The 25,824-nt window shown below is 42.4% G+C and overlaps 1 protein-coding gene across 3 annotated transcripts; it reads right to left on the bottom strand.

Annotated features, from left to right (window-relative positions):
* Window positions 1-462: 462 nt before the first annotated feature.
* lpin2 (lipin 2) lies at window positions 463-25,239 on the bottom strand. 3 transcript variants are annotated; one of them, XM_078287654.1, is made up of 20 exons: window positions 25,125-25,239; window positions 17,426-17,626; window positions 14,222-14,317; window positions 13,061-13,425; window positions 12,630-12,737; window positions 12,409-12,535; window positions 11,894-12,287; window positions 11,670-11,769; window positions 11,197-11,384; window positions 10,777-10,870; window positions 10,530-10,599; window positions 10,319-10,411; window positions 10,059-10,141; window positions 9,156-9,303; window positions 8,055-8,203; window positions 6,555-6,641; window positions 5,584-5,736; window positions 5,007-5,121; window positions 4,321-4,424; window positions 463-3,886 (listed from the first exon to the last, which is right to left on the bottom strand). In XM_078287654.1, exons 2-20 carry the CDS (start codon window positions 17,615-17,617, stop codon window positions 3,742-3,744), a joined length of 2,811 nt encoding a protein of 936 aa, XP_078143780.1. In that variant the 5' UTR covers window positions 17,618-17,626; window positions 25,125-25,239; the 3' UTR covers window positions 463-3,741. The 3 variants fall into 3 exon arrangements, with proteins under 3 accessions (XP_078143780.1, XP_078143781.1, XP_071774310.2); XM_078287655.1 differs by having other exon boundaries at window positions 13,061-13,422; XM_071918209.2 differs by lacking the exon at window positions 25,125-25,239 and adding an exon at window positions 21,711-21,928.
* Window positions 25,240-25,824: the final 585 nt, after the last annotated feature.

The following is a 25,824-nucleotide window of genomic DNA, read 5'->3' as shown; positions in this document are numbered from 1 at the left end:
GAAGTCAAACCTCATTTTTGAGTCATTGTGTAAAGTGGGTGTGGGTGAAAAATAAATTCCCCCTCTCTCCTCACTCCTGAGACTTAGAAAATATTCCAAAAGCAAACTGTAATGGTTGAATTGACGAAAAGAACCAGAACCTTTACTTTGACCTCTCCGTTAACCGAAGAAGAAAAAAAAAAGAAAAAAAAAACATATTATTTAAACTTATAAACCATTTGTCAACTGAATTACTGTGCCATAAATCTTTAAAGTTTCTTGTTATATAAAATGAACTCAACAAATTGGGATTTGAACTGCAATAACCTCAATCATGTAACAAAACATTGCTAAAAAAAGAAGCAACAGGGTAAAAGTCACTCATCTAGCCTGTGGTTATTACTGAACTTTTTTGGCTCAGATCCAGACTGGAGACAAGCTTAAAAAAAAAGTGTGGAACAGACAAATGCATTCAATTAGAAACTTTATTAAACACAAACATGACCACAAGCCACACTTTGTTAGCTTCATTAGGCCGGTATTCTTTTTTCTTACAATGGATTTTGTTCTTTAAACATATTTTAAACCACATTTCTATACAAATCAATACAGCATATACACTTAAGGTATTTATGTTGGTCAGACACAATCAAATGGCAAGCTTTACCTCCAAACAGAATGAAACAAATATATTCCCACAAAAGATTATACACTGTATAAGAAATATAAGTAATAAAACAAAATGACAAAGGCATCAAAGACAGAAAACGTGAAGATCAGCATATGGCATTTTCCACAGCAGTTGAGTAAGAACAAACTATCTATTATACCACATACCCCCGGATCAATAAGAAGATGAAGTGTGATCTTTCCACACAAGATGTATTACTTTCATAGAAAGAATGGAATTGCTTTGTTAATTATAAGATATATTTGACTTCACCAAACTTCATGGAGCACAAACAAAAGTATCAAAGCAGAAAACAAGCACATCTTAATCATCACAAACCAAAACGAGTCAGCTTAACTACAGAATGAATGCCCAAAATGTCAAAAACACCTTTCAGTGAAACGACGACTACTGATAGTGACAATTTGGATGAATAGCTGTCATCATAAATTGTTGTGCTTTTCATTAAACGGTTCCGTCCGTCAAGTCTCACCTCTGCTCATTTCTAGTCATTAGTAAAAACACTCCTAACTGGTACGTACTAACAGGTTACGATTAAACTTGTGCTAGAGGTATGGCCCAAATAATATGGAGTGGCACATTTGCCCACAAGTCTTTCCTAAAACAAAACATAAACATATGCCAGTGAAGTGCTTCAAAGAGCTTCCTGTACACACTCAAGCATTTCCTGTTTATTTATTTCCTAACAACACCCACTGTCTCTGTTCACCAGAGGCATGGGATCTCTCCCTCTTTCTCTCTCACAAACACACACACACACACACACACACACACACAAAGGGGTTACTTGTGCCCACAGGTCTGACACTACCTTCATGCCTGTTCAGACAGCTGAGAAACTACCCAAAATGCAGCAGGCAGGCGAGTGTCAAGGCATTGTTCTGATGTTTTTTTAATCCCCATGCTCCCTCTATCCTATCGTCTGCCTTCCTAGCTAAGAATACTAACCTCACCTTCGGTCAATACTCTATATCAATATATTTCAGAACAGATTTGTCTGTGGTGTTATAAGGTCACACCCAACAAAGGAGGTAAAACAAGAACTCTTCATCATGCGTTAATTGCATACTTCTCTGGTCTACCGTCTCCGAAGAGACCTTTAGTGAAGTGCGCGTGGGTGAGAGGTGCAGAGCAGAGCGATTCTGCGTCTCGGGGGTGCAGCTGAGACAAAGTGCGTTGGATAAGGCTTGGCAAAGCAGCTGGGGGGGAACTTAGACATAAGTTAAAGTGTGCATGACCCTGACACCCCAAGAGCAGCACTCAGTGTTAGCGCGCACACACACACATCGTCTCGCAGGCATTCTACAGAGGACCTTACAGAGGGAAATCCTTCAGTTTAAGCTCTTAACAGATCTGCTTATTTCCATTGTTCCTACACATGCGGTGTCTTTTACATTTCCACACATATTTTAATGCTAAAAGCGGCGGGTTTGGTTTGCTAAGGAATGTCTATGTACCTTACATGGTGATGAAACTTGCATTGCAAAACAAGGAATACAGATCGTTCTCAAATGGGATAAGGGACAAGGGAGACAAGACTCACAAAAAGATCGTACAAGGCTTGGTACTGTGCCCGGACAGACAAGTGTTGAATGGTTTTAGCCAGCTTTCTCGGAGGCCTAGCAGTTACTGTAAGTGCATGTAAACCTGCAACCAACCATACAAAACACCAATTTGAAGCATTACGACATTGCATTGGTGATAAATTACATTTCAGACAAGCAAAGGCAGCACAATAGAAATCAATAACTTAAACCAATAATATCAATTATCATAAATAATGACTGCATTGTTAACAAAAAACACTTGATTCGCCAGAGCTTGTTTAACAGAATAAGCGTATATAAAAATAACAGCGAGCACAAAATACCATGAAGCTGCTTCATTTCTTTTTTTTTTTTTTAAAACCACATACTTATCATCCTTACATATGTACTGAGCAAAACATGTCTCAATAACCTTGAATATTAGCCATACCAACTATGACTCATTCATATCAAACTTAACCTCTCCAAGGAATAAGTGGCCATTTGAGATGTGTTCGTGCTCTCTCGCCACAGCAGCTAAACCAAACCTAAACCTAGGACTCAACATTGCCGGAGGAGAGTTTGGGGGACAAAATTGAACACACCTCTCCAACAGCAGACTACCTAGGTCTCAGTCAGAGGGACTCAGGGCAGGAAACTAACTTTCTTCTCTCTACGGTTCATAGAACAGAATAAAGCCTAAATGATGGCTGGTTACCTGCCAAAGCAGCTGGAAGTCTAGACAAACTTAGCAGCCACAGCAAAAAATTACCAGCACTTGGCTAGTGCCCAGTGTCAATTTCCTACCCTGGTTTTAATCAAACACAGTGTTCTTCACTTTGACAGTTTCAGTCCATTTGTTCAGGGCGTTTGGAAAGTGTGAAACATTAAGTGCGACTCCAGATAAGACGCCTTTTCCTTCTGCCTAGGGTTAGCGCGTTACGGCATACACCCCAGACTTTAGTGCTTCGGGCTAACGCCTAGTGCATGGGGCTTCAGTGTCTCCTCTGACGGTTGATAAAGAGCATCAGTCCTGGCTAGAAGTTCGACATGTTGCCTGATCACTGAGAAAAACTCTGTCTTGGATCTGTATCCCTGTGTTGGTAATGATGGACTGGACTCAACAGTGCTGGCTGGGGGCTGGGCAGGATGCCTTCTGTAAACAGCTTGAGGAGGAGAGACGGTGATTTAGTTGGTGATTAGTCTCTCGTCTCTCAGGGATGTGATTTTTCATGTTTTTTTCCCCCAGAATTTATTGTTTTGGACATAACTTCCAACTCATTTCTAACAGGAGATTACAGTTTCCCTGATTTTTTGTGTATATGATCACATCCCTATCGCTGCTACGACAGCAAGGTCAAAGAACAGAGTTACCAGTGTCCCACTCTCCTATAGTGGTGTGTGTGTGTGTGTGTGTGTGTGTCTGTAAATACTAGGGTATACGGACGGAGGGCGGGGTTCCAGTCCAAGTGTTCGCTGGAGGTGCGTTCAAGTGCATGGTCCAGTTGCATTTATACGTGCGTCTGGGTATCTGTGTGTGCTGGATCAGAGCAGCTCATCTGGGTTGATGTCAGGTATCGGCTGTCTCCAGTAACAGAAGGAGCTGAACTCTGGCATGGCAAAGGCCTCGTTCTGCTCTTTACTCAACAGAGGGAAAACATGCTCCACCAGCTCACTCAGCCTGCTGTAACTATGGAGAAAGAGAGTCAGAAAGACAAGAGTCAGAGAGAGTGAGGATAGAAAGAAAGAGCGAGAGAAAATCGGAGTGCACAAACATAAACAAAAATGCAGTTACATAGATATTCCACCTGGCACTCAAGCATTCGTAGCTAGTTTGAGATAGAGTATGAACAAAATAATTCTAAAAAACAAAAACAACTAAAAATTCAAAACTGCCTAAATAAATCAATGGAAGCTAATGATTTATTCCCTCTTAACGTAACATGTGCCACTTGGTGGACACTTTTATCCAAAGCTACTTACTAGTACCATGAGTGCATACATTTTTAGCACTGGTGGCACTAGTGGGAATGAACGCCTAATCCTGGTGGTGTTAATGCCTTGGTCTTACCAGTGAGCTCTACAGGACCACTGACCTGACATGGAGTCGGTAAATGTACTTACGAGGACTTATTGCCCTTGGTCTGCTCCTGGATCAGCTCTCCCTTGGGGTTGACTGTGAAGATCCGACACACTGGGACCCCCACCTCCTTATAGGCAAACACATCCTAGACAGAAAGACACAAGGGTTAAAAGCTATCCGAAAAACAGATTACACTCGATTATGTAATTTTAGGAAAGCTGTTGCTCATACCCAAGTACACACTGGTACAAAGTGACATAAGGCGTTAATAACATTAACCGCAGATTTCCTGTTTGTGTTCCACCTAATGCGCGTAATGGCAATATTTCGAGACTTAACGTCTTGGCGGGCAAGTGGGAGACTGTGCGTGTGTGTGTGTTTGTTTTTGTGAGAGACAGACAGAGACAGAGGTTTGCTGGCTCTCTCTGTGCTTCGACTGGGTGTTGGTGTTTATGCAGCTGAAGATGAGACGCTGTGCCCGGCTTGAGCTCCCTTCCACAGACCAGGCCACATGGGACCGCACTCCGCCAATGACCTCAGCTTGGGTTCAGCCCAATACTGATTTAATATGTTTGTGTTTGTTAATTGATCGCTAAAGCGTCATGTTTGTTGATCTTACGGTACACGAAGACGGCATCGGGTTCTGAATCACTGAGCGCGCCGACATGTTAAAACGACCATTTTAATGTCCAGGAGAGCATTTACAGTCTGGCCTCCATTGACTCACATTAGTTCTATTCCCAAAGGCTGCGTAGAATGGCTGCTTGTTATGCTGGAACAGGTTCTTGATGTCTGTAAGGCATTCAATCTTGAAGATCTCTGGTTTCTTCTCAATGACCTCCCTGAAGCAAACAGACAGTTTGATTAGAGTAATACAGCATGTGCTTACCATGTGACAATTTTAAGTGAGAGATTTATACTGACTTAGCAAAACACATGCTCAATTTCTCTCAATCTTCTCTCCATCAATCAAAATTCCACCCTTGTTAGGAAAAAAACCTCAGCATAAAAATGTCTTATAATGAATAAGGAGTTTGAGAGTGAAGAGGATTTTGCTTGAGACACTGAAACTGGGGGATGGTAAATGTGAAGGCAAGTTTGTAGACAAAAAGGATTTAAGTTTGAGCAGACACAAATTGGGGGACGTTTGAAAGTGAGAATAAAGATTTCAGGGATAAAGAAGATTTAATTTTGAGACAATGAAACCGGGGGATGTTCTAAGTGTGTGTAATGACTTTGGGAATAGGAGGGATTTGGCTTTAAGACACAGAAAATGGTAGACATTAAAAGTGCAGTCTCTGTACCTGTGGAAGGCAGAGAAGAGGCTGCTGGGAGACAGCATGAGAGGTCCCCGGGGCAGGATGGTGCCCCCATCGTTGACCCACTGCAGGTATCCCCTCGTCATGTCCGCCATGCCGATCGCCCGCGCCGAGCAGTACAAAAACTTGTAGCCATTCCTGCAAACGGGGAGAGGAGTGCTTATTACCAGCTCTTACTATACAATGTGACATTATGATCATTAGTGTTGCTAAGAATAGCACTCTCATTAGATCAACTATATTTGCAGCTTTCCTAATGAATGGGATTCATACCAATTAAATAGAATCATCAGTTCAATGAGAGCAGATTTACCATTATTGCTCAGGGTTACTACAACCCATTTACTACTGTAGCTATGTGTACTGTAACTATGTGTACATCATGAGTGGCTAAAGCGGGAAAGTTGGTAAAATATTTCTACAGCTGATTGAGCACAAAGTTGTCAAACTTTGAATAGGATACAATGAAAAAAGGGGAAAAGTGTTGATACAGGATTTCCATTATTTCATCACTTTCTACAATTATTCTGTCTTGATCCCACTAGGCAGTCCAGCTCAAATGTTCTTCATTCATTCATTCATTCATTCATTCATTATCGTTACTTGTTTATTCCTATTCAGGGTTACATGGGGCTGGAGCCTATCCCAGCATGCATTGGGCAGAAGGTAGGGCAACACCCTAGATAAGTTGCCAATCCATCACAGGGCTAACACAGATAGACAAACGCAATCACATTCACAATTTAGAGTCTCCAGTCCACCTGATTTGCATATCTTCGGACTGTGGGAGGAAACCGGAGCACCCAGAGGAAACCCACGCAAACACGAGGAGGAAATGCAAACTCCACACAGAAAGGACCGGGAGGCTACAGTGCTAACCACTGAGCCACCATGACGCCCTTGTCTATGATGAATCAGTTAAAAATAAACAAATAAATAAAAATTTTGCCACTTACTCAGCTACTGAGTGGTAGAGCTTGGCAATGCCCTGGTGGGTCCAGTCCTTCCCCAACTGTGGCAGGATCTGTCCAAACACATCTGACCTGAAACATTAAAACACACCAATATAAACATTAGTGACAGAAAGACAGGGATACCCCCCATCTGCCAGGTGCACCACTGAGCAACAGGCTCCAAAAGCACAGCAGATGTATAAGAGGGCAAGAGAGAGCGAGAGGGAGAGAAAATGAAACAGGCTGGTTGTACAGGCTGTTCAAAGGAGGTCAGATAAAGGGCCAAAACCGTCTAACCATTTCATCAGAAATAGACGTTATGAACTCCTGTTCTCCACTAATGAGGATCCTTCTCCCATAGGGGAGGGACTCTGTCTCAACCTCAGCTTATGGCTGTGTGTGCTTCCAGACTGAAATGTAAATGGGCTCATTATAGCCCCTGTGCTCCTCACCCTGCTTCTCAAAGACAGCCACACGACACACATACACAAACACAGGTTGGCCTAAGGGGTCAGAGATAATAAGCTCCAATCAATCTGGCCCTGTTTGATGTTGGCCACCTATGAGCGTCACAGAGTGGGCGTCGGGAAGGCAACGGACATCAGTTTTGCATAGAAAAAAGCTGGAGCTGGCTTTACACTAATTAAAAAGCTTAACTTATAAATAGAACTGGATTGTGGACTTAATGTCTGCTATTTTGAGAAGTTGTAGGTGTCTATGGCCATGAAGTTGCTCAAAAAATTGCACAAGACGCCTAAAGGAAGAGCATGGCGAGGAAAGATCTCTAAGAATTTTAGATATCATCTTCACTGCTCTCTCTCATTTAAGTCTTACTTGATCTATCCTGTACAATGTTCTAGAACACCAATGGAATATGCAACGCAAGCAGTTTTTGGACATTCACCTGTTGACCCCCATTTGTAGTGATCACACTAGCCATCAAATAAAGGAGCCTTATTTCACAGTGTGTTAGCAATTTATAGGCCTGAGGGACTCAAATAACATTGCAGTGCTATGCATGCTGTCCTTGCCAATGCTGGCATTACTCTCTTTCCTGCAATCTGGATGCTTAATGAGAAAGGATCCTAGAGTGGACATGCTGATCTGAGACCAGTTTGCCTCCTACGTTATGGGGACATTTGAAGAGTTTCATTCCAAAAATGAGATATCCACTACATGTTTAAAAAAAAACATAAAAATGTGCTCCTACTCAATGGCTGCCAAGACGAAAGTAAAACTCATTATGGTATAAACATTTAATTACTGGCTATCTTAAAGGATGCTTTTTTGTTTGTGCCAGTTTGTGTCAGAGGAAACCATTTGCTGCCATTCATTCTTGTACAGTATGTTCCTTTTATTTACATTCTCAATCTATCTGTGGGGCAATTTTCCAGCTATGGCGGCCTCCACAGGAGGAGGAATCACTCCAGGTAGTTCTGGATCATTACTCTGCTTCTTAGAAGGGTTATAAATACTGGCCCTGAGTGACTTGGAGGCACGTACTTGGTGATGGTGCCGTCAATGTCGGAGATGATGACTTTGTCGTCCCAGTTCCACAGGTAGATGGTGCCCTCACAGCGGCATGTGCCCTGGTATTGGGTAGTGATGCTGAACGTCACATCATTAGGTCCCTCCTTCAGTTTCAGACTGGCCTGGTAACAAAGGGCAACACTTAAGTCTGGCATAGTCGGTTTCTCTCCCTCTCCCTCTCTCCCTCTCTCCCTCTCTCCCTCTCTCCCTCTCTCTCTCTCTCTCTCTCTCTCTCTCTCTCTCTCTCTCTCTCTCTCTCTCTCACACACACACACACACACACACACACACACACACACACACACACACACCCCCTCTGTGACTATGGCTAAAGCCACGGGAACTCCAACAGTGTAGGCAATATTTGTTTTGCTACTGTACAATGAACATGCAAAGGGCTTTAGAGCCACCTACAGACCTCTATGGGAATAAACACTATGCAATTCTTAGCTAGCCAGCAGAGGGAGCTCCGATCTGCCAAATAGACCTAGTACCAGTCAAAATCCCATGGAGTACTCTGCATTCCTGTGTAATCTGATCAAACATCCATTATGAAAACCAGCCAATGGTCATTTTCTCTGAAGCTTTCAGTATTATGGAGGATTTGTCAATCCATTAGAATTTGGCCTTCTGGCTCTTTCAGGACAAGATCCTGACTCACTATCATCAAAAGACTGCTGTAATGTTAGCAATAGATTGGTATAATGAGGGGTCAAAGGGACTTCTAAACATATTTGAACAGTTTTGTTCTAAAAGGAGATATTCACCATTTGAAAACACTGACATTTTTATTTGAAAATATTTGGTACTGGCATAAAGTTACAATACAACTCATTATGGATTACTATTGAAGTTATTAGCCAGCAGAGTGATTTGCTTCCAAAATATTAGATGCTTTTGAGCATCTTTGCTTTTCAATATTAACAGATGAATTTCAGGCAGCAACATTTTTCCAAAATGGACATATACAGTTTTGGAATATTATTCTATCTGTAATCCTTTAATTTCAGATTAATGAGGGATAAGTGGTACAGAACGGTGACTGGGATCACAGATGTGGCACAGTGTACTTACTATCTGATCAGAGGAGAGGCGTAGTGACTTCCTGTAGGCGTGTGGGCTGGGGTGGGGCTGACCCTCCACCGGCTGCAGTCTCTCCTGGCAGGACACGGCGCTCAACTCCTTGGACTCTTCATCGCTGGATGAGTCGCCTGCTTTGGGCCTACAGAGAAACACAGGACAGCTCTCAGATTATCATGTACTGCATATAATTCAGGGTTCCTAGGGTTATGTTTCCAAACTCTATACTTGTCAATGTCAATTTACTGATTGGATTTGAAGATTTTGGTCCATGCTAAATCTGAGTTTGCTGATAGCAGCTGAGCAGTAAGAGTCAACTAAGTTTTATTGTGCATGTCAAAGACTCTGTATCTTTATCTTCAATATGTTCTTTTTTTTTGTTTTTTGTAATATATTTTATTTTGTTGTAATTATGTGATTATTAGCATTATTTTAAATACTCTTTTTTGTTCTATTATCTATATCCTATTCTTTGCTGCTGCAATGGCACAATTTCCCCACAGGGATCATTGGTTTCATGTAATCTAAATAGCTAAATTATTCTAAATTAAACAAATCGGTTATGTGAAACGACAGTTTTTCGTACAATTTATCAAAATGATCAATTAAATTAAATTGATTTAATCATTTTCCATAGTTTGAGACTTACAAGACCTGCATAGGAACCCTGGAAAAATACCAGGCATCTGCTCACTCCATGTTCTATATAACAATATAACATAGTATGCATGGGTATCACAACACAAGGGATTTATGAGGCTGTGAAACTTTTTTACAACACATTGAGAGAGTTCAACATGTCAATGAACTCATCTGACTGTTCCAAGTATCAATAAACCAAGTCACCCCTGTAAAAAGCACAAGACACAGAATGATGCAGGCAGTGGTACCACTTACGGTAAGGCCAGCTTCTCCTGAGACATGGAGGGTTCTCCCTCCTCCAGCTGAGACTCCTCCTTGGTTTCCAGCTTGGCTTCCGACTGGAAGAAGGGACAAAACAAATATCTGTAAGATCACAAGACACTTGCCAAGTTCCAGAAAGTAGACTTAAAACACAAGGCTGAACTCAGGGATGCAATTTTTTTTGTTTTTTTTGTAGTGGGGGTTTTGTTTTCATGTTTTCCGGGTTCCTGATAACATCACTGTTACTCGCATACCTGCTTGATTGTACTATCCGCCCTCTTTCGCCAGAACCACCAGCGGCCTGACTTCTTTGGCATTTTCTCCTTCACCCAGGCCTCTTCTGTAGCCTAGGTTATACAGACAGACAAGGACACAATTAATGTTGAGCTAGCTGCTGATTTATAATGACCCACATGTATTGACAGTATACAGTATAATGCAGAACGCAACAGAGATGGCAATTACCTTTGGTAAATTCTTCTGAAATGCTTGCAGACTTAGAATCAAGGGTGCAGCTAGTGTCCAGTTATAATATCTGAGGACAAACATGTGCGTTAAGAGCTGACAGCATACTTCTAAATACATCTTTCCAGTACATTTCAATTAAGTGACATAAAAACGCTATAATAATAATAATAATTGATTACATTTATATAGCGCTTTTCAAGGCACTCAAAGCGCTTCACATATGGAGGGGGGGGGGTTAACTTACCTATTTGCTATCTTCACTACCAGGTTGGGGTTATCTATAATTGCTGGGTTCTCAGCAAATTCATGATAGGTGATGATATGCTCCATGAACCTTTCTGCAAATAACACAGAAAGGAGAAACACATTAATTACGGACATTAGAGGACAAAAAGGCCAGTGGTGGCGAACCATAACATGATGCTTAAAACCACAGAGGAAGGGCAGAAAACTAACATTTCCTTCCACCAGCCACAGTAGCTGGAGGCTTCCAAAGTTGAACAGACACTTTCAGTTTCACCCTGACTTTCCAAAATGGCTAATACAGTAGGCAAACTTGGTAGTCACAGCCAAAATTTACTCAGCCAAATGTACTTTTCTAGCGGCTGAGGTTAATTTCCCATCCTGCACAGAAGTACTTTTTATGAGTGCCATTCCAGTGTACCTTTGGATATTTCAGCATTCTCTGTGAGGCCTCCACACAGAGAAAGAGTGACATCAGGCAGGTCGCTGGCTGAGTCAGACAGACACTCCGTGCCGCTGTCAGCTGCTGCGCTGCCCACCGACTGGGGAGACTGTGATCCAGAGTGCATCTCTGAGTCCATCCAGTGCTTAGTGGCCGCCTCAGACTCACTGGAGCAACAGACAACAGTCAATGTCATAAATGCATGCAGAATACATTACTGGTTCTTGTTCAAGGCTTAGAATTTGTTATTTAAGATGAAGAAAGAAGAAAATAATGACTTTCTTAATGTATTTTATGTATGCATGACAGCAAAATCATTTGTATGTCTTTTTAGATATCCAATATTGAAGCATATTTTGCTCTGTTCAGTTTTAAATTGTATGATTGTCATTTTTTTTAATTAAGACAAGTCAAGCAACAGTATTCAATAAGTGCTTCTTTCATATGCTAACCTCTTAGGAAAGTAACGTGCAGCAACATCAGGTTCAAGTACATTCAGGTCATCCAAGTAGATATCCTCAGGACCCTGGTGCTGGCTCCTCTTCGGGACACCTGCATGCGACAAGAGAATCGTTCAACATTTAATGTACTATAATAACAAATGCTAACCAAAAAACTGCCTAAAAAGAAATGGCAAAGCGTTGAAACAGTGGCATCTGGTGGCCACCCAAGATACCTTTCTTCTTAGAGGGCGACTCACTCTTGGAGCAGACGTCCCCCATGTCCCCAGCCATCTGAAGAGCAGCAGTGGCAGCAGCGAGGCTGTTGGAAGGGGTGGAGGTTGCCATGTTGGATGGCAGGACATCCAGGGGCTCTGAAGGAGTTACAGGACTCACGGAGCTTACGGTGCTGACAGATGTTAGAGGATTCACAGATGTTACAGTGGTGACAGGGGTGCGTGGCTCAGGCTTGACGATGGTACACACTGAGGTGGCACCACCTTCCTTGGCACTCCGTGTGTCAGTCTCATTCTCCATGGCCTCAGAACTGAGGATGACACGGAAGTGGGTGCTCTCTGATGGGGTGATGGTCACGGTTTTGATCAGTTCTGGTCTCTCCTTCTTGGTGACCTGGATATAGTGTATGGAAAGAAAAAAAAAGTTCATTGGAAGATGAGGACTCAATATGATAATATATATATGATAACTATGTATCAAGCACTTATGGATGTCAGTGGAGAGAGGTGCTCACCCTGGTTGATTCTGGAAACTCTCCCCAGGTCCACTGCATGTGGGACTCAGCTCTGAGCATGCTCTCTGAAGGCCTCACCACCAGTTCAGAGTCACTCTTAGGGGAAAAGGCCTGAGACAAGCCATGACTAGAGGGGTAGATGAAGATACACAAACAATCAATAAGAGAGTGTATTCACTGTACACCCTTGCAAATTGACTTGTGTAGATATCAATACATACCTGTCAGCTGCAGACCAGTCGCCATCAGAAAATGGATAACTATCTAGGTTGTGTCTGGCTGCAGGTAATTTGGGGTCGATGTCTCGCATCGTGGTCATTGATGGTGACCTAAAGCCGAGGCAAAAGATATATTAATTAGGCTGGGCAGTAATTCGATATTGTTGTTTATCATCTTTCAGTGGAATGATATTGTGATGATATGATATTGTGATTCATGATACACACTTCTGTTGGTAACAAGCAAATTGTATTTAAAAACTCTGACAAAACGAGGTATAAACATTTTAAGGAATATTATTTGAAGATGTATTATTTAACATGTAATTTTGCATATATAAGCCATATCATGATATTGATTTCAACTATACTGCCCATCCCTAATCCATCTGAACTGAAATAAAGCTTTGGTCAAGCATTGAACGTGAACCAACCTTGAGGCATGTGCTGCAGCCTCCTCGTCAGAGCTCAGCTCCATCTCAAAGATCTCTTCAGTCTGCCCAGCGCTGGACGTAGCAGCAGTCGTAGCAGCGGGTGCGTTAGCAGCATTAGCATTACCAGTAGTAACGGCCATGGGCGGGGTCAGCTCCTCTCTGCGGGGGTCTCCTTTGTGCTTCTTCCTCCGTCTCTTCTTCTTCTTGGTGGCCACAGTGCTGGGGGCAGGAGGCTCAGGTGGGTCTTCTGGGTCAGCAGGGTCATCCTCCAGGTCCGGCGGTGCCCTGCGCTCCACCTCTGTGATCCAGAACAGGTGACCCTCAGTGGGGATGGGTGAGGTGGCCAGGTGAGCTGGGACAATCTGCTGAAAGAAAGAAAAGCCAGCACTCATAATGTCCTTTTGTCATATATTTGAATGGGCAGCTATAGAGCACAAATGACGGACGCGTTTCAGCAATAAGCCATCATCAGCGTGGCAATCTGCTGAAAGACCAAGGAAGAATGGAGAGGCTTGAGACATACTGTGGATATGTTGACGGTGCAAGCCAAAGTAGCATTAATGATCCCTAGAGTCAACATAGGGAAGCCTATGAGTGAAGCGCAGTAGAACTGCATTGTTGTAATTGTTGAGCAATGACAGTTTGAGAAATTTGCATAGATCCTGTTTTGAGGGATACATCACTTGACAGATGTGCAGCAACTGCGTAACAGTGGAGCAATTGTTTGCTCAGACAAAATTGACAGAAAAAAATGTGCCTTATATTTCCACTTAAAGATTGCTGCAGGGTATCAGATTAGCAAAGGCATCCCATGACATCATGTCATTCTGAGGGTTTGTGTACAACAACAGTGCTGAAGCTGGTATGTTTGTTGTGTGGAAAAAACAACAGAAAATCTGTTATTTTCCAAAAATAAGTATGGCATGTTCTACAAAAAAAAAATCTTAAGGGATCTTCACATTTCTACAACAAGCCTGAAGTTATTTAAAAAAGACAACAGATAGACAACCTAGAGAGTTCTGTTTCAAAATACTATATCCATTTTGTGGAAAAAAAAGAATTTACCACAAATTCAAACTCAAATCTCGTTTTGTAAGCACAGGTGTCACTTAAGAATGGTGGATCTCTCATTTTGGAACAAAAGTCTAATTGGATGCTTACATTCAGCTGCTCTGTCTCCTGGACAAAAAAGGCCTCTCCGTTGTCCCCAAGCTTCATGTGCAGGTCAACAGGCTCTCCATTCACCTCGATGTCAATCTGAAAGAATTAGACAGAAGATACAGATTGACAGCTTTGAGCCAACAGGAAAACTGACCATATACGTGATGATTGGGAAGTATTTGACAGAAATCATAAAGAGGAAGGTGAATATGGTGTTTGCTTGACATCTAATCAGCCTGTGCATATCTTGTAACGGATGTGCTACAGTCATTTTGCCTTTTTGCGATTTAACAGCAAGTTAAGAGAGACTCTATAACTCCATTCTTCTTTCATTATACCCCCCACCTTTTGTCAGGTGACACAGAATGCCTGTGGCTACTTACAGCCCATCTCTCTCCTGGGGCTTTACTAAACCTAATTAGTGTATGGGCCCGTTGGGCTTGTGTTTCCTGGAGCCTGCCAACAGAACAGGGCCGCTCATGTCTGCCAGGCAAACCCCAGTGGACCTGGAGCCCTTCAGAAACTTGACACCACAAAAGCAAAAACCAGGTCACGTCTGGCAGGGACTAGAGTGAGGAGTAACGAGGCAGAGTCTGGTTTCAGGTTGTCAGACTGGACAGGGCACTTGTGAGACAAACCATTAATATTAATCCTCAACCAATGGCCTCCAATGACATCTGATTTTTGTTTGCTCTTGTGTTCTGCCAGGTTGCCTCTTTTCCTTTTATTTATTGCCTGAGTGGTTTCTCAGCAGCCACAAGGCTTAATTTCACCCCCTCAGGGTTGCTAAGGGGGATTTATGTGTGGTGAGTGATGGCTGCGAATTTCAATGCCCCATTAATAATGGCCAGAATAAATAAGGGAGCTCTTCACCCATTTACACTCGATGACAGCTCATATTCACTGGAGTGGCTGGGTCGTGGCTCTGCCAACACACTGCTGGATTACTGGAATTATTGATAGCAGTTGTTGCCAGTAGATGCTCAAAATCATGGCTTGGTGAATGGCTTAGCCTATTTCTCTCTGACAGAACTGGCCAGTCTGACTTTTGCAGCTCATGTTTAGGTCTGTTCTCCTGACCAGGCACGGAAATATTCATCCACAGACGACTGCAGTTTTTTTTTTAGTTTTAGTTCTTTTTTAAAGAGTCTAATGGTACTTCTGAAACCTGTCTGGTTACCTGCCAAAGTAACTGGTGTAGGGGGACGGACACTCCCAGCCACAGCAAAAATTTAGCAGCATTAGGCTGGTGGCTAGTGTCAAATTCCCACCCTGTTCTTGACATACAGATCCAGCATAACTTCAAAGAACTTACTAGGATCCACTAAATTAGCTCTACAATAAACCAAGAAGAAGTTGGGCTGCACTCTTTTAATGGAATCACCCCAATCAATTTTGGGGGATCACTTAAGCCCATGAATGACTGGGCTAACAGTTACTACACCACCCCATGGCAAACTGGAAGCAGTACGAAGGATCGTTCCCAACACAGACACAGGAAATATGATTATTCGTAGCCCCCACCAGTTAAAGCCCATCTCTTTCACCTGAGGATCTGGTAAGTGATCTCAGTGACACACACATAACTGTTACACAACAGTCCTTGTTGAGGCTCTCTTCTTCACGTTTCCTCCCCCTCCCACACACACAAGTGTAACCTGTTGCCATAGGAACCACTCATTCATTCCTCCCTCCAAGCCCATCAACATTCTGGGTAGGTGGCAAGGCAGCATCCATCCCCCACAAATCAACACCCACTCTGGTATATAAGTGACTAAATAAGCCTTCTTCAAGTCAGAGCAGACCATTGCTGTACTGAGATAAAGGTACAGAAGTCATGGACAGGTAGCAAGTTCACCTTCTGATAGTAATGTAGTGGTAAAATACAAGGTGGGTTAAACTATGATCTCTAGCTGGTGATAGAAGTTGAAGATATGGCAATACAAACAAAAAGCATTTTCAGAATAGTATTGATTTGTTTTTCAAAAAAGAGCTTTTTGTCAACTTACATGAGGCTAATACTCATTACTAATTGTATACCAACAATAAACATTCTAAAGTTTTATATTAGGTTATAAAGTCAGGCAAACTCAATTTCACAAATAAAAGGTGAATTAACAGAATTTATGCAAGTCATCCCTACATCCCTACCAGTAGTGGATCAAGGTTTTCTAAATCTGATATTTAGATCTATAAGGAAAGGATAAGGAGGATAAGGATTCACTTTATCTATCCCCTAGGGGAAATTCGGGTGTCACAGCACCAATGTACAGTACAGTAGCAGAACAAAGAGAAGGTAATTAAAAAATGTATGTAATCTTACATCCATTTACTACTGTTGAACAGAGGAAATCAGAAACAAGCTTAACTTGCTCTCCATACCCATCAATTACAGGCACAGAGGACGAGGCAAAGGCACTAGAAAAATGCTATTCTCTCAAGTGAGCACTAAAAATAGCCACACTATTTCTCGACCATGATTAATGGGATCTTATCTGCAGGCGAGACTATATAGTAGCTAACTAGTATAAGTGCGGGAGAAAAGCCCAACATTTTCCATCTGTTTTCTGCAAACAAAGCCAGGGTGTCTACGGATTGATTCAAAGGTGCTGTATATATCCATTCTTGCTGGAGCCCCAGACATCAGCATGGGTAATCTGACTGGTAAATGGGACAGTTTATGTTTGCTGAGGCATGCTTTTTCCTAATATGGAACTTTACCTGCACACAGACAACCCAAGTTATGCTGGGTCAAATGAACTTGTTTCATTTAAACAGGATATTGTATCTCTGACTGAAGTTGAAAGGAACCCGAAACTGAACTTGAACCTAGTTTCTTCAGGGAGAAACACAATCTTAGTAAACATACTGAATTTAAGTTTGGTATTACACTTCAGTAACTTCAGTAATTAACCACGTAAGTTGACTAGAGGCACATTTGTACTCAGCAGCCACAATTGCAGACTTCAACAGGTATTTAAGGCAGCTTGAAACTGATCATATAGGTATTCAAAATATTCATTAAAGCACAGATTGTCAAGAACTGGGCCTACTTGCCTGAAAAAATATAGATTTAAAAAGCATATAACTTTTTTAAGATGGAGCCCAATTGTCGATGGCTGTGGATTACCATTATATGACTGAGTTAACATTTCAGGGAAAGGAAACAAACTAAATAAATTAAAATTTTCTTTCTCAACTCACCACTTTCTCTTTGGAGCGCAGCACACCCAGTTTGCCGAAGCGCACGTGGAAAGGCGAGCACTGGTAGGTGCCATCTCTCTGGCGGACCACCACCACATCAATGCAGCCCGACAGCGTGGCCTGGTTAATTCCCTTGTACAGCTCTTTGACGGTTACCAGCACCTGACCTGCCAGCTGGCCCACGTAGTTCATGGTGTCCGCCTAGAGGGAAGACGAGAGGAAGAAGAAGGCATTAGCAGAGGTATGGCAAGCACAGGGGGAGGGCTGAGGGTGTATTGTACAGCAAGAGTCTGAAAAAAATACAGTTTTAGCTCATACAAGTCATGCAACCTTAACAAAGTTTTCCTTTTCATTTCCCTTCAGTTCCCTTACCCCAGTAGCTATCGAGCTCTCTCCCAGACTACCCACGGCTCTCTCTCTCTTCTAAGTATCCTCTTCTGTACAGTGGGGCTGTCTGGTTTGTCTTTTGCTTTCGTCTCACTGGCTGCCTGCCCCGTGGTGTCTGTTATCTCCTGACCTGCATGCAGACTGGCAGAGTGCCACTGTCACACTGTCACTGGTCGCCGTCCCTCCAGAGCGACATCAGAGAGGGGGCTGACGGCTGAGCGGAGACAATGAGAAGGGACACCCACACAGCCAGTTCCCACCGCCCTGCTAACATGGAAGCAGCCGACTTCCTGTTTACATTCTCATCCTCTGCTAAGTATATCATAAAGAGAATACTATGAGAAGGATAGTTCTGTGGCTAGGATCAACTCTGCACGTTTTCTCAGAGCATTTTTTTGTGACTGGGGACATGCAGTTTGTGAGCCTGCAAATGCTTTTACAAGCAATATGTTCAAGCCACTAAATCAGAGATAACTGGCCTCGTAAAGTGGAGATAGGCCTAAGCTAATCATTCCTTTGACAAACTCCACTGGCACTCCACATTTCCAGCCTACTTGTGGCCTCTGAATTTATTGAACTAGTTTCTTTGCGATGGGTCTAGCATTGGGACCTAAGACAAATGCTGCTAACTTAGAGAACGTGGATTTGTTTGGCTCGGGTCAGGGTCTAGTTTAGTGGGACTTGTAAACAAATTACCCCGCTGACTTCACTGGGTTTATGTAACCTGAAAGGCTCCTATCTCACACTGACCTTTTGTTCAGAGTCTAGCAGAGAGCAGTAGAGGAGAGTGGGAGGGGTGGAAATAGGGGCAACATTGTTTAAGGGTGGCATCAGAGAATAGGGCAACTTGTGCCACAATAGGGGTTTTCCAAGGAGTAAACTGATGACAAGACAACAGTCAAAACATTCATCTAAAATATCCAGGCGGCTCAGAATCATTCCTGCCTCTAGACCACACACAAACACACATACGCAGACAGGTAAACATGATGGGAAACCAAACAGAGCCATCACAGTAAGTTGACTGTTCCAGGGGTTGTAATTGGGTCTAGATGATTGGATGTGGGACCATCTGTAAACAACAGGAAGCTCTCAGCTCTTTCTAGGAACTACCTTCTAAGAACTTCGCCCCACATTTGCACACAGGGAGGGTGGAAAAATACAAGCTGCGCCTAAGTAAAGGGCCCCTGTTGACATTCAGTAAATTTACACTGTGCTGGAGTAATTAAACATCATTTGTACAACGTTAGTATCATCAGCTTCCTACACCAGCCACCACCCAGCTGAAGACAAGATTAAACTGCAACCTACAGGCAAATAATCAGTGCAGTCAAAATGAAATAGGAGAAAATCAGAGTTGCCAAAACACTGGGAAAGTGCATTAGACTGTTTTCCTATTGCTTGCGTGGCATAAATAGGGCAAAGGGTGTCCAGGTTCCAAGCTTGGGGAAATCCCATTGAAAAGCTAGGCTATTTGGCCCCAAGAAAATTTCCAACAGTTGACACTGAAAGAAACTGCAAACTCAAGACTCAAACTGAAAGCTTTCAACAGGTGGGTAATAGTCATGTCATTGGGGTCAAAACTCTTTGTATATCCGCACAATGTTTTTATAGTCATAAACAGCTAAAACAAATTAGCAATCCAGAGAGTTGTTAAACCATGCTTGCATAACCACTGTCAGTGGTTTCATGTATATACAGTATGCAGGGCCTCCGGCCAGGTGCCGGATTTCCGGCATATGGACGTTTTAGATTCACAAACTATTTTCGACAAAAAAAAAAAAAAAAATCACTCCACGTGGGTTTTTGTTTTTGATGCGTTTTATCCAATCATATTCAGAAGCAATATTTTACATTTACCAATGGAATGCGAGCAAGTTTTTTTTTTATCCAATGAACAGCAAGCTACTTTCTATCACAATGTAGCACCGATTCCATAGTGTACCACAGCTGAAATATGGAAACGAAGTTTATGAAAGCTGGTGAAGATACACGCGTCACTGAGACAGGAGTAAAAAAAATAATTGATGTGGAAATCCATATGGGCACCGATTGGTAAACCGCGCACGGCCCCATGCGCACGGAATAGTAAACCGTGCCCTCGAATTAGTAATCAGTGCGCACGGAGTCCTAAACCATGCCCGCGGATTAGTAGACCGTGCACACGGATTTGTAATATGTATATTGATAACGTCAAACAGGGACACCACAGCGGCCCACAGAGTTGCATATACAATTTAATTAACATGCTTTTTCTACAAGCATGATTTATAGGGAGTAAATAGGTTTCATATTGTCACCAAAACACACATCGGATCATAAATTAGACCTACTGATGTGATTAATCAATGGTTATGGTTCACATATGGTCTAGGTGCCTAATGGCTATTACAGCTCACTATATGTATGCCAAGCTGTGTGCAATGGCTCTGGCTCACTGTATATAGGCCTAAAAGTCCCTCTTTGATGTTATCATTGTAGATATTACAAATCTGTGCGCATGGTTTACTAATCCGTGGGCACGGTTTAGGAGTAAATTGTAAGAAAACCATGCCCACTGATTTCCGCATCATTTTTTTGTTGTACCAGGTGACCCCTGGGGGGCTCCACAGTTATCCTTATTGCACTAGTTTTATAGAGAAATAAATGGTGCGATGGTGCAGTGTGCTGACTGCCCCCCCCCCCCCCCCCCCCCCCCCGAGGGTTGTTTTGATGAGTAAGCTTTATTTGGCATTTATTAATGCATTCTGACACCTTGATTCCATTCAAAATACACATCTTAACTAATGAAAGTTGTGTTTACCTCAAACACTGTATGGTTGCTTTTCCAATTTAATTATGAGTTGTGGTGTTGAGTATGTAGTCACTCAACAGGTATTAGGTAGATGAATAGGCAGTAAACTATAACAGGTAGATGAGACCTTCAATCTCCTTCAATCTCAGAGGACCACAGTTACAAATAATTAACCACTGAACCCGAACATGGTATGGAACAATTTAACAAAAAGCTGTAGACAGCACACCTTAACTGTGATTTTATGTCAATATAGGCCTACCAATGTCAGGGGTTATTGATTAAGTTATCGTCCTTATCAACTGTCAGTGCCATGTGACAAGTCAAATCAAACTGGCAGGTAGAAGCAATGTCCATAAGTGGCACTGCACTCATGTTCACCTAATATGTGAGTGTTGGGCAACTTCACATGTCTCCGTCAACTAAAAATTGTCAAACTACTGTCTAGCAAACATTACAAACACATGGGAGAAGTTTGGAGCTTTCACTTTTGTTTTTACACCAGGAGACTGTTGGTTTAGAGATGAACCAAGTGCAAAGCGCCTGTCTCTCCTTTTGCCAAACCCACAGTAAAAATGATTAGCTTGCACAATAGCCTACATAATTTATAGGCCGAAAAAAAAAATACTTGAGAATAACTTAATCTAAAAATATATTTTGTATAAAGTTAAATATGTAGACTGTCATTAGGTTTGGTGGAGATGACTTCTGGCAGGTAGATGCCTGCCTGGATAACCTGTAAATTCACTAGCCTTCATTAGCCTACATGTTTTTGACAATCTTAAATACACACACACTGACCCCTTTTTTTTCTTGCGGGTCACTGCTCTCACAGTCTACTGGCTCTCTGAAATCAAAATGACGGAAATCCGTCGTAGTGACGTAAAACTTTAATCCCCGAAAACAGCCTTGAACATAGTCCTAATACTCACATTATCCATCTATGATTCACTGTGGCCAGGTACCAAGCCACTAGACTTGGCTCCCAAAATAAGGCAAACCACCTGCCAAACCAAACAATAATAGATGACTAACACTGTAGTAGGCCCTCCAGCATCAGGCCCAAGCTGTGACCATCTAAGACATCTGTCAATGCAGACTCACCAAGGACCAGGAGGACCTCGGAGACGAGGAGTCATCTTGCTCGCTGTTGTCTGTGTTGTCCTCTGTATTGCTTCCCAGGGGATCCATGTCCCCCCAGGATCGCAGTCTTTTCATCACTGTTGGTGGAGCAGCAGCTCTTATCTCACCCACCTCAGGATACTCCACTGGGAGTAAAGTCTTCCTCCCTCAAACAATGATGATAATGTATTCCTGACATCCTGAATCCAATCTCAAATACTGCCCTCCTAATCGCCTTGGAATAACCTTCCCAGGGGTAAACACCAACACACTGCTACCTGACGCCAGTGGCGATTATGCAACAATGTCATAAATTTTGTAATTTCTCTTCTGGGACATTCTCAGGAGGGGGTGATGTGTACAACTACATCCAGTCAGCTGACAGGACACCCAGGCGTCAGCCAATGGAATTGGCCCTTAAAGGTGGCGGGTGTACGGCTGATAAGGGACCGCTAATTCCTGTGAAGGGCTACACAATGTTTTCCCGCTGATAAGGGTACAAGCTCTACAAGCTGAGGGAAAGGACCAAGCGGCAAGCAGCGGCGTGACATTCTTGCTCAGTCAGTCACATGTACAGTACTCTAGTCGCTGAGTGCGTATGTTTCTGTGGATGATTAATCAAGGAGGGTCTCATTTGCTGCCGGAGCCAACCAATGAGACATTCTGTACATTGAACTTCAACATGTTGATGAAATGTTGTTCATTACCCTTGTACTCTTTTTTTAAGTAAACAAGAACTGTAGTAAGCGCTATTCACACTATCTGTACTTAACACTTTGGTACACCTCCTGGACATGTGATCATAGTAGTAAACAGGTGAAAGTACTGTATGCCAAAGGTGTAATCTCTGTGAGGATTAGTCACTAAATACCACAGCTTGCTAAAATTAGCCCATATGCAAATTTTAGGCCTTCATGCCATATCTAGACTCCATGCAGATGGAACGGGTAGACAGTCATCAGACTGTAGTCAAAGCAGTGGTGAATCCAGACTCGTTTCTGTTTTCCTGATCAGGAGGTTCTCTCTGGTTTGGCTTCCTGCATCTCCTCCTGCCTGACTTAGATCCTAAGTGAACGCCTCAGATAAACATAGCGCACGTGGCTCTCCCAAAAAGGCCTCATCCTTCCTGTCCCATCTGCTAAGCAGCAGTTTGAAAACACTATCAAAGAAAACACATGCCGAGTTGAAGGTTGATGGGTTCAACCTCCTTTTCAGAGCAGTGTGCCAGGATCTGTTGTGTGTTCAATGATTTGGCAAGTGGCATGGATTTGATCAGGAACACAATAACTAGGATACCACTTTCCCATTAGAGATGAATTATTGTGAGTCCAAAAAACCCTAAAAATGCTAATATAGCCTAACCCAGGGAAAAAAATGAAAATTCATATCATATCATAAGTAATGAGAGAGAAATACGTCTGTTAGGTTACAACCAGCCAACGTAGCACCACGTCAGCACTAACTAAATATACAGGGCAAGAATCAACACTGAAAGGCCTTGCCATTAATAATTGCAGGCTTGTATCATTCAAAATTACCAGACCAGGCATGTGAACATTATGGTCCTAGTAACCTTTACTCCATGATTAGGGTGTAGCCTACATGTACAATGATCCAATGCACATTATTTGCTTTGACTTGATGACAATAGAATCAGTCCATGTGACTGGGTTGGCCAACCAGACCACATACGGTTCACGTTACACTCTTAAAGTACTGGTATAGTACTCTATAAGTAGTGTATTAGGTTATACCAAATTGGACCAACACAATCCTACTTAAAATGTGTTTAAAATTACCCATGAATAACCGGTGCATGTGTCAACATCTGAAACATTAATAACAAGACAGAATGTGTTGACTTTTCACCTTTGCACATCTCAAATTCTTGTAGTGAAACAGAAACACAAAATATTGCTTTTCACATTCAAAAGGAAATTCAATCTATAAGCTTCACAAGCCAAGTAAACAGTCAAAAAACCTTGACTCACATACTAGAATATGGAACAAATGGAGTGACTACATTGTCTCAAATTATTAGCCTGAAACCTTTCAGCCTAGTGCCAAATTTCCTGGCCTCTCTGGATTTGGGGCTACACAGTGGTAATGGTCAAGGCCAAACACTAATTTGGGCATGCAAGAGTAGGCCTACGCCCTGTGAGATCGGAGAAGCTAAACATACTCGTATTTGTTTTTCCAAGAGAATTTACAACAAATCCATGATTCAACAAACCCAATGGTTGCTGAGACAACCTCCCTCAGTTTAAGTCACTTTCAGAGTAGAGAAGGGAAGTCTAAACTAATGTTTCATGATAGAGACCTATAGTCTTCCTGCTTGAAATTTGGGTCAAACTCACTGTGTAAACAACAAAACACAGCTCTGACTCAAAGTCAAGTAGCTTGCAACTTGGACAAGTATAAAATGTACTATATATTCATAATATATATATTTTTCAGTTCTATAAAAAAAGGCACAACGGCACATTTTGCTTAAATTACAGCCCTTTTCATTCACCTTCTTCATGACAATGTCACTGTACAGTTGAGCAAAGCATACTTGAGGGTCACGCTGATTAAGAGAAGAGAGAAGACTGGGACCGTCTACCTAAAAAGCAAAACAATTTCCACACATGCCTAGATAAAGCTATGTTACTCTCTGCTATGTGTCTCCAGCATTTTCCAACATCACAGTGCAAAGGCAGGTGGTTGGTGAGTTGGCAAGACTGCTCACTTGCCAGGAATTTTGAAATTAACGTATGCTAACGTAAGCTAGCCAGCTACAAGCATATCGTTACCTGGAAAACACATATAACACAATCTTTATTTCACAGAGATTAAACAAACAAATTGCATGGTGTTCGTAAACAAATGTCACCGTGACACATACAGTCTAGATGGCTGGATTACGGAAATAAACGAACAGAAAACAAAAATGATAATTATTAGAATTGTGGATGTATGATCTTTGCCACCAGTAAAAATCCAGGCCATAAACGCTCTAGCAGACAAGCCAAGTAGCTAGAGGAGTAAATGAATGGAGTCGGAGCTCAGCTATTAGCCGTTTGCCAGACCGGTTAACCATCAGTTAACCCTTAGCTAACGTTAGGTTTACGTTAACGTCAATAGCAACGTTAACTGTTTAATGGCGAGAGTCAGTGGTGAGTCGCTAGGGTACAATTCAATTGTGAGTGTTTTGGGGGATAAATACTGAATATAGAATGAATTCCTAATCCAGTCTGCCTCGGAGTTGAATTAATTCATCGTAAGAAATGTTAGCCAGCTGGCTGGCTAGCTAACGTTAGCTAACGGGAGTACGTTACCAGAAAAATAGACTATCAATGGCAGCGGCAGACGGCTGTTAAACGCAGTGAATGAATACTAACGCCAATCATTTACCTTTCGGTTACTTCACCAGGATGCTGCCGAAGAAGGACGATGAGTGTCTTCAATGAGTCCCCATATTTTTCGCTCTGAAACTCCTTAAACCTCCTGACGTGTCCGAGCCTGGACCACCGTGGCTGACTGGTGTTGCTGGAAATAGCAAGCTGAAGTTGATGGGACAGGGAGCCGCACAGCGGCAGCACAGTCACACAGCTGCTGTTGTGACAGTTAATGTCCGGGGTTCCTTAAGGTTTTCAACAAGGACCCCAAAGTACACAGACCACCCTTACCCCGTTTGGTAAGATTTTGCCCTAAGCAACCACATCTGAGAGGCTATTTGTTGTTAGATATGGCTTGGTACAGAATTATACGTCTTTGTGGACGGGGAGGTAACCACGGTGAGGAGTGAAACCTCTAATCAAAACAGTCGTACATTCTCTCATGGTGCTAAGTTAGAATAGGTGAAATAATATTAAAACTGAATTACTCCTCTCTTAACTGGGGACCCCTCAAGGACCATTTATGGTCCCCGGACCCCACTTTGGGAACTTATATGATGAATGCAGGCAGAATCTGATGCTACAATGTGAACAGTTGTGTTTTCTAATAGGCTCCCATTATGACCCATGAGCTTTCTGCAAACCAAATCATTTGACTTATTGAAGGCTTTTCTCTCAATCTTGTCTATCAGGTGATGTAAAAACAAATAAAGGGG

Source organism: Centroberyx gerrardi, chromosome 13, assembly GCF_048128805.1.
Source record: "Centroberyx gerrardi isolate f3 chromosome 13, fCenGer3.hap1.cur.20231027, whole genome shotgun sequence".
Classification (NCBI taxonomy): domain Eukaryota; kingdom Metazoa; phylum Chordata; class Actinopteri; order Beryciformes; family Berycidae; genus Centroberyx; species Centroberyx gerrardi.
The sequence above is the reverse complement of the archived record's forward strand: the minus strand, read 5'-3'. Positions and strand labels throughout refer to the sequence as shown.

Coding starts and splice junctions, on each gene's coding strand:
- lpin2 (XM_071918209.2), bottom strand. CDS start 21,824: ATGAAAAGACTGCGATCCTGGGGGGACATGGATCCCCTGGGAAGCAAT. Junction 12,288..12,408: donor AGTTTCCAGAATCAACCAGG/GTGAGCACCTCT, acceptor CACTATATCCAG/GTCACCAAGAAGGAGAGACC. Junction 10,871..11,196: donor GAATGCTGAAATATCCAAAG/GTACACTGGAAT, acceptor TGTTATTTGCAG/AAAGGTTCATGGAGCATATC.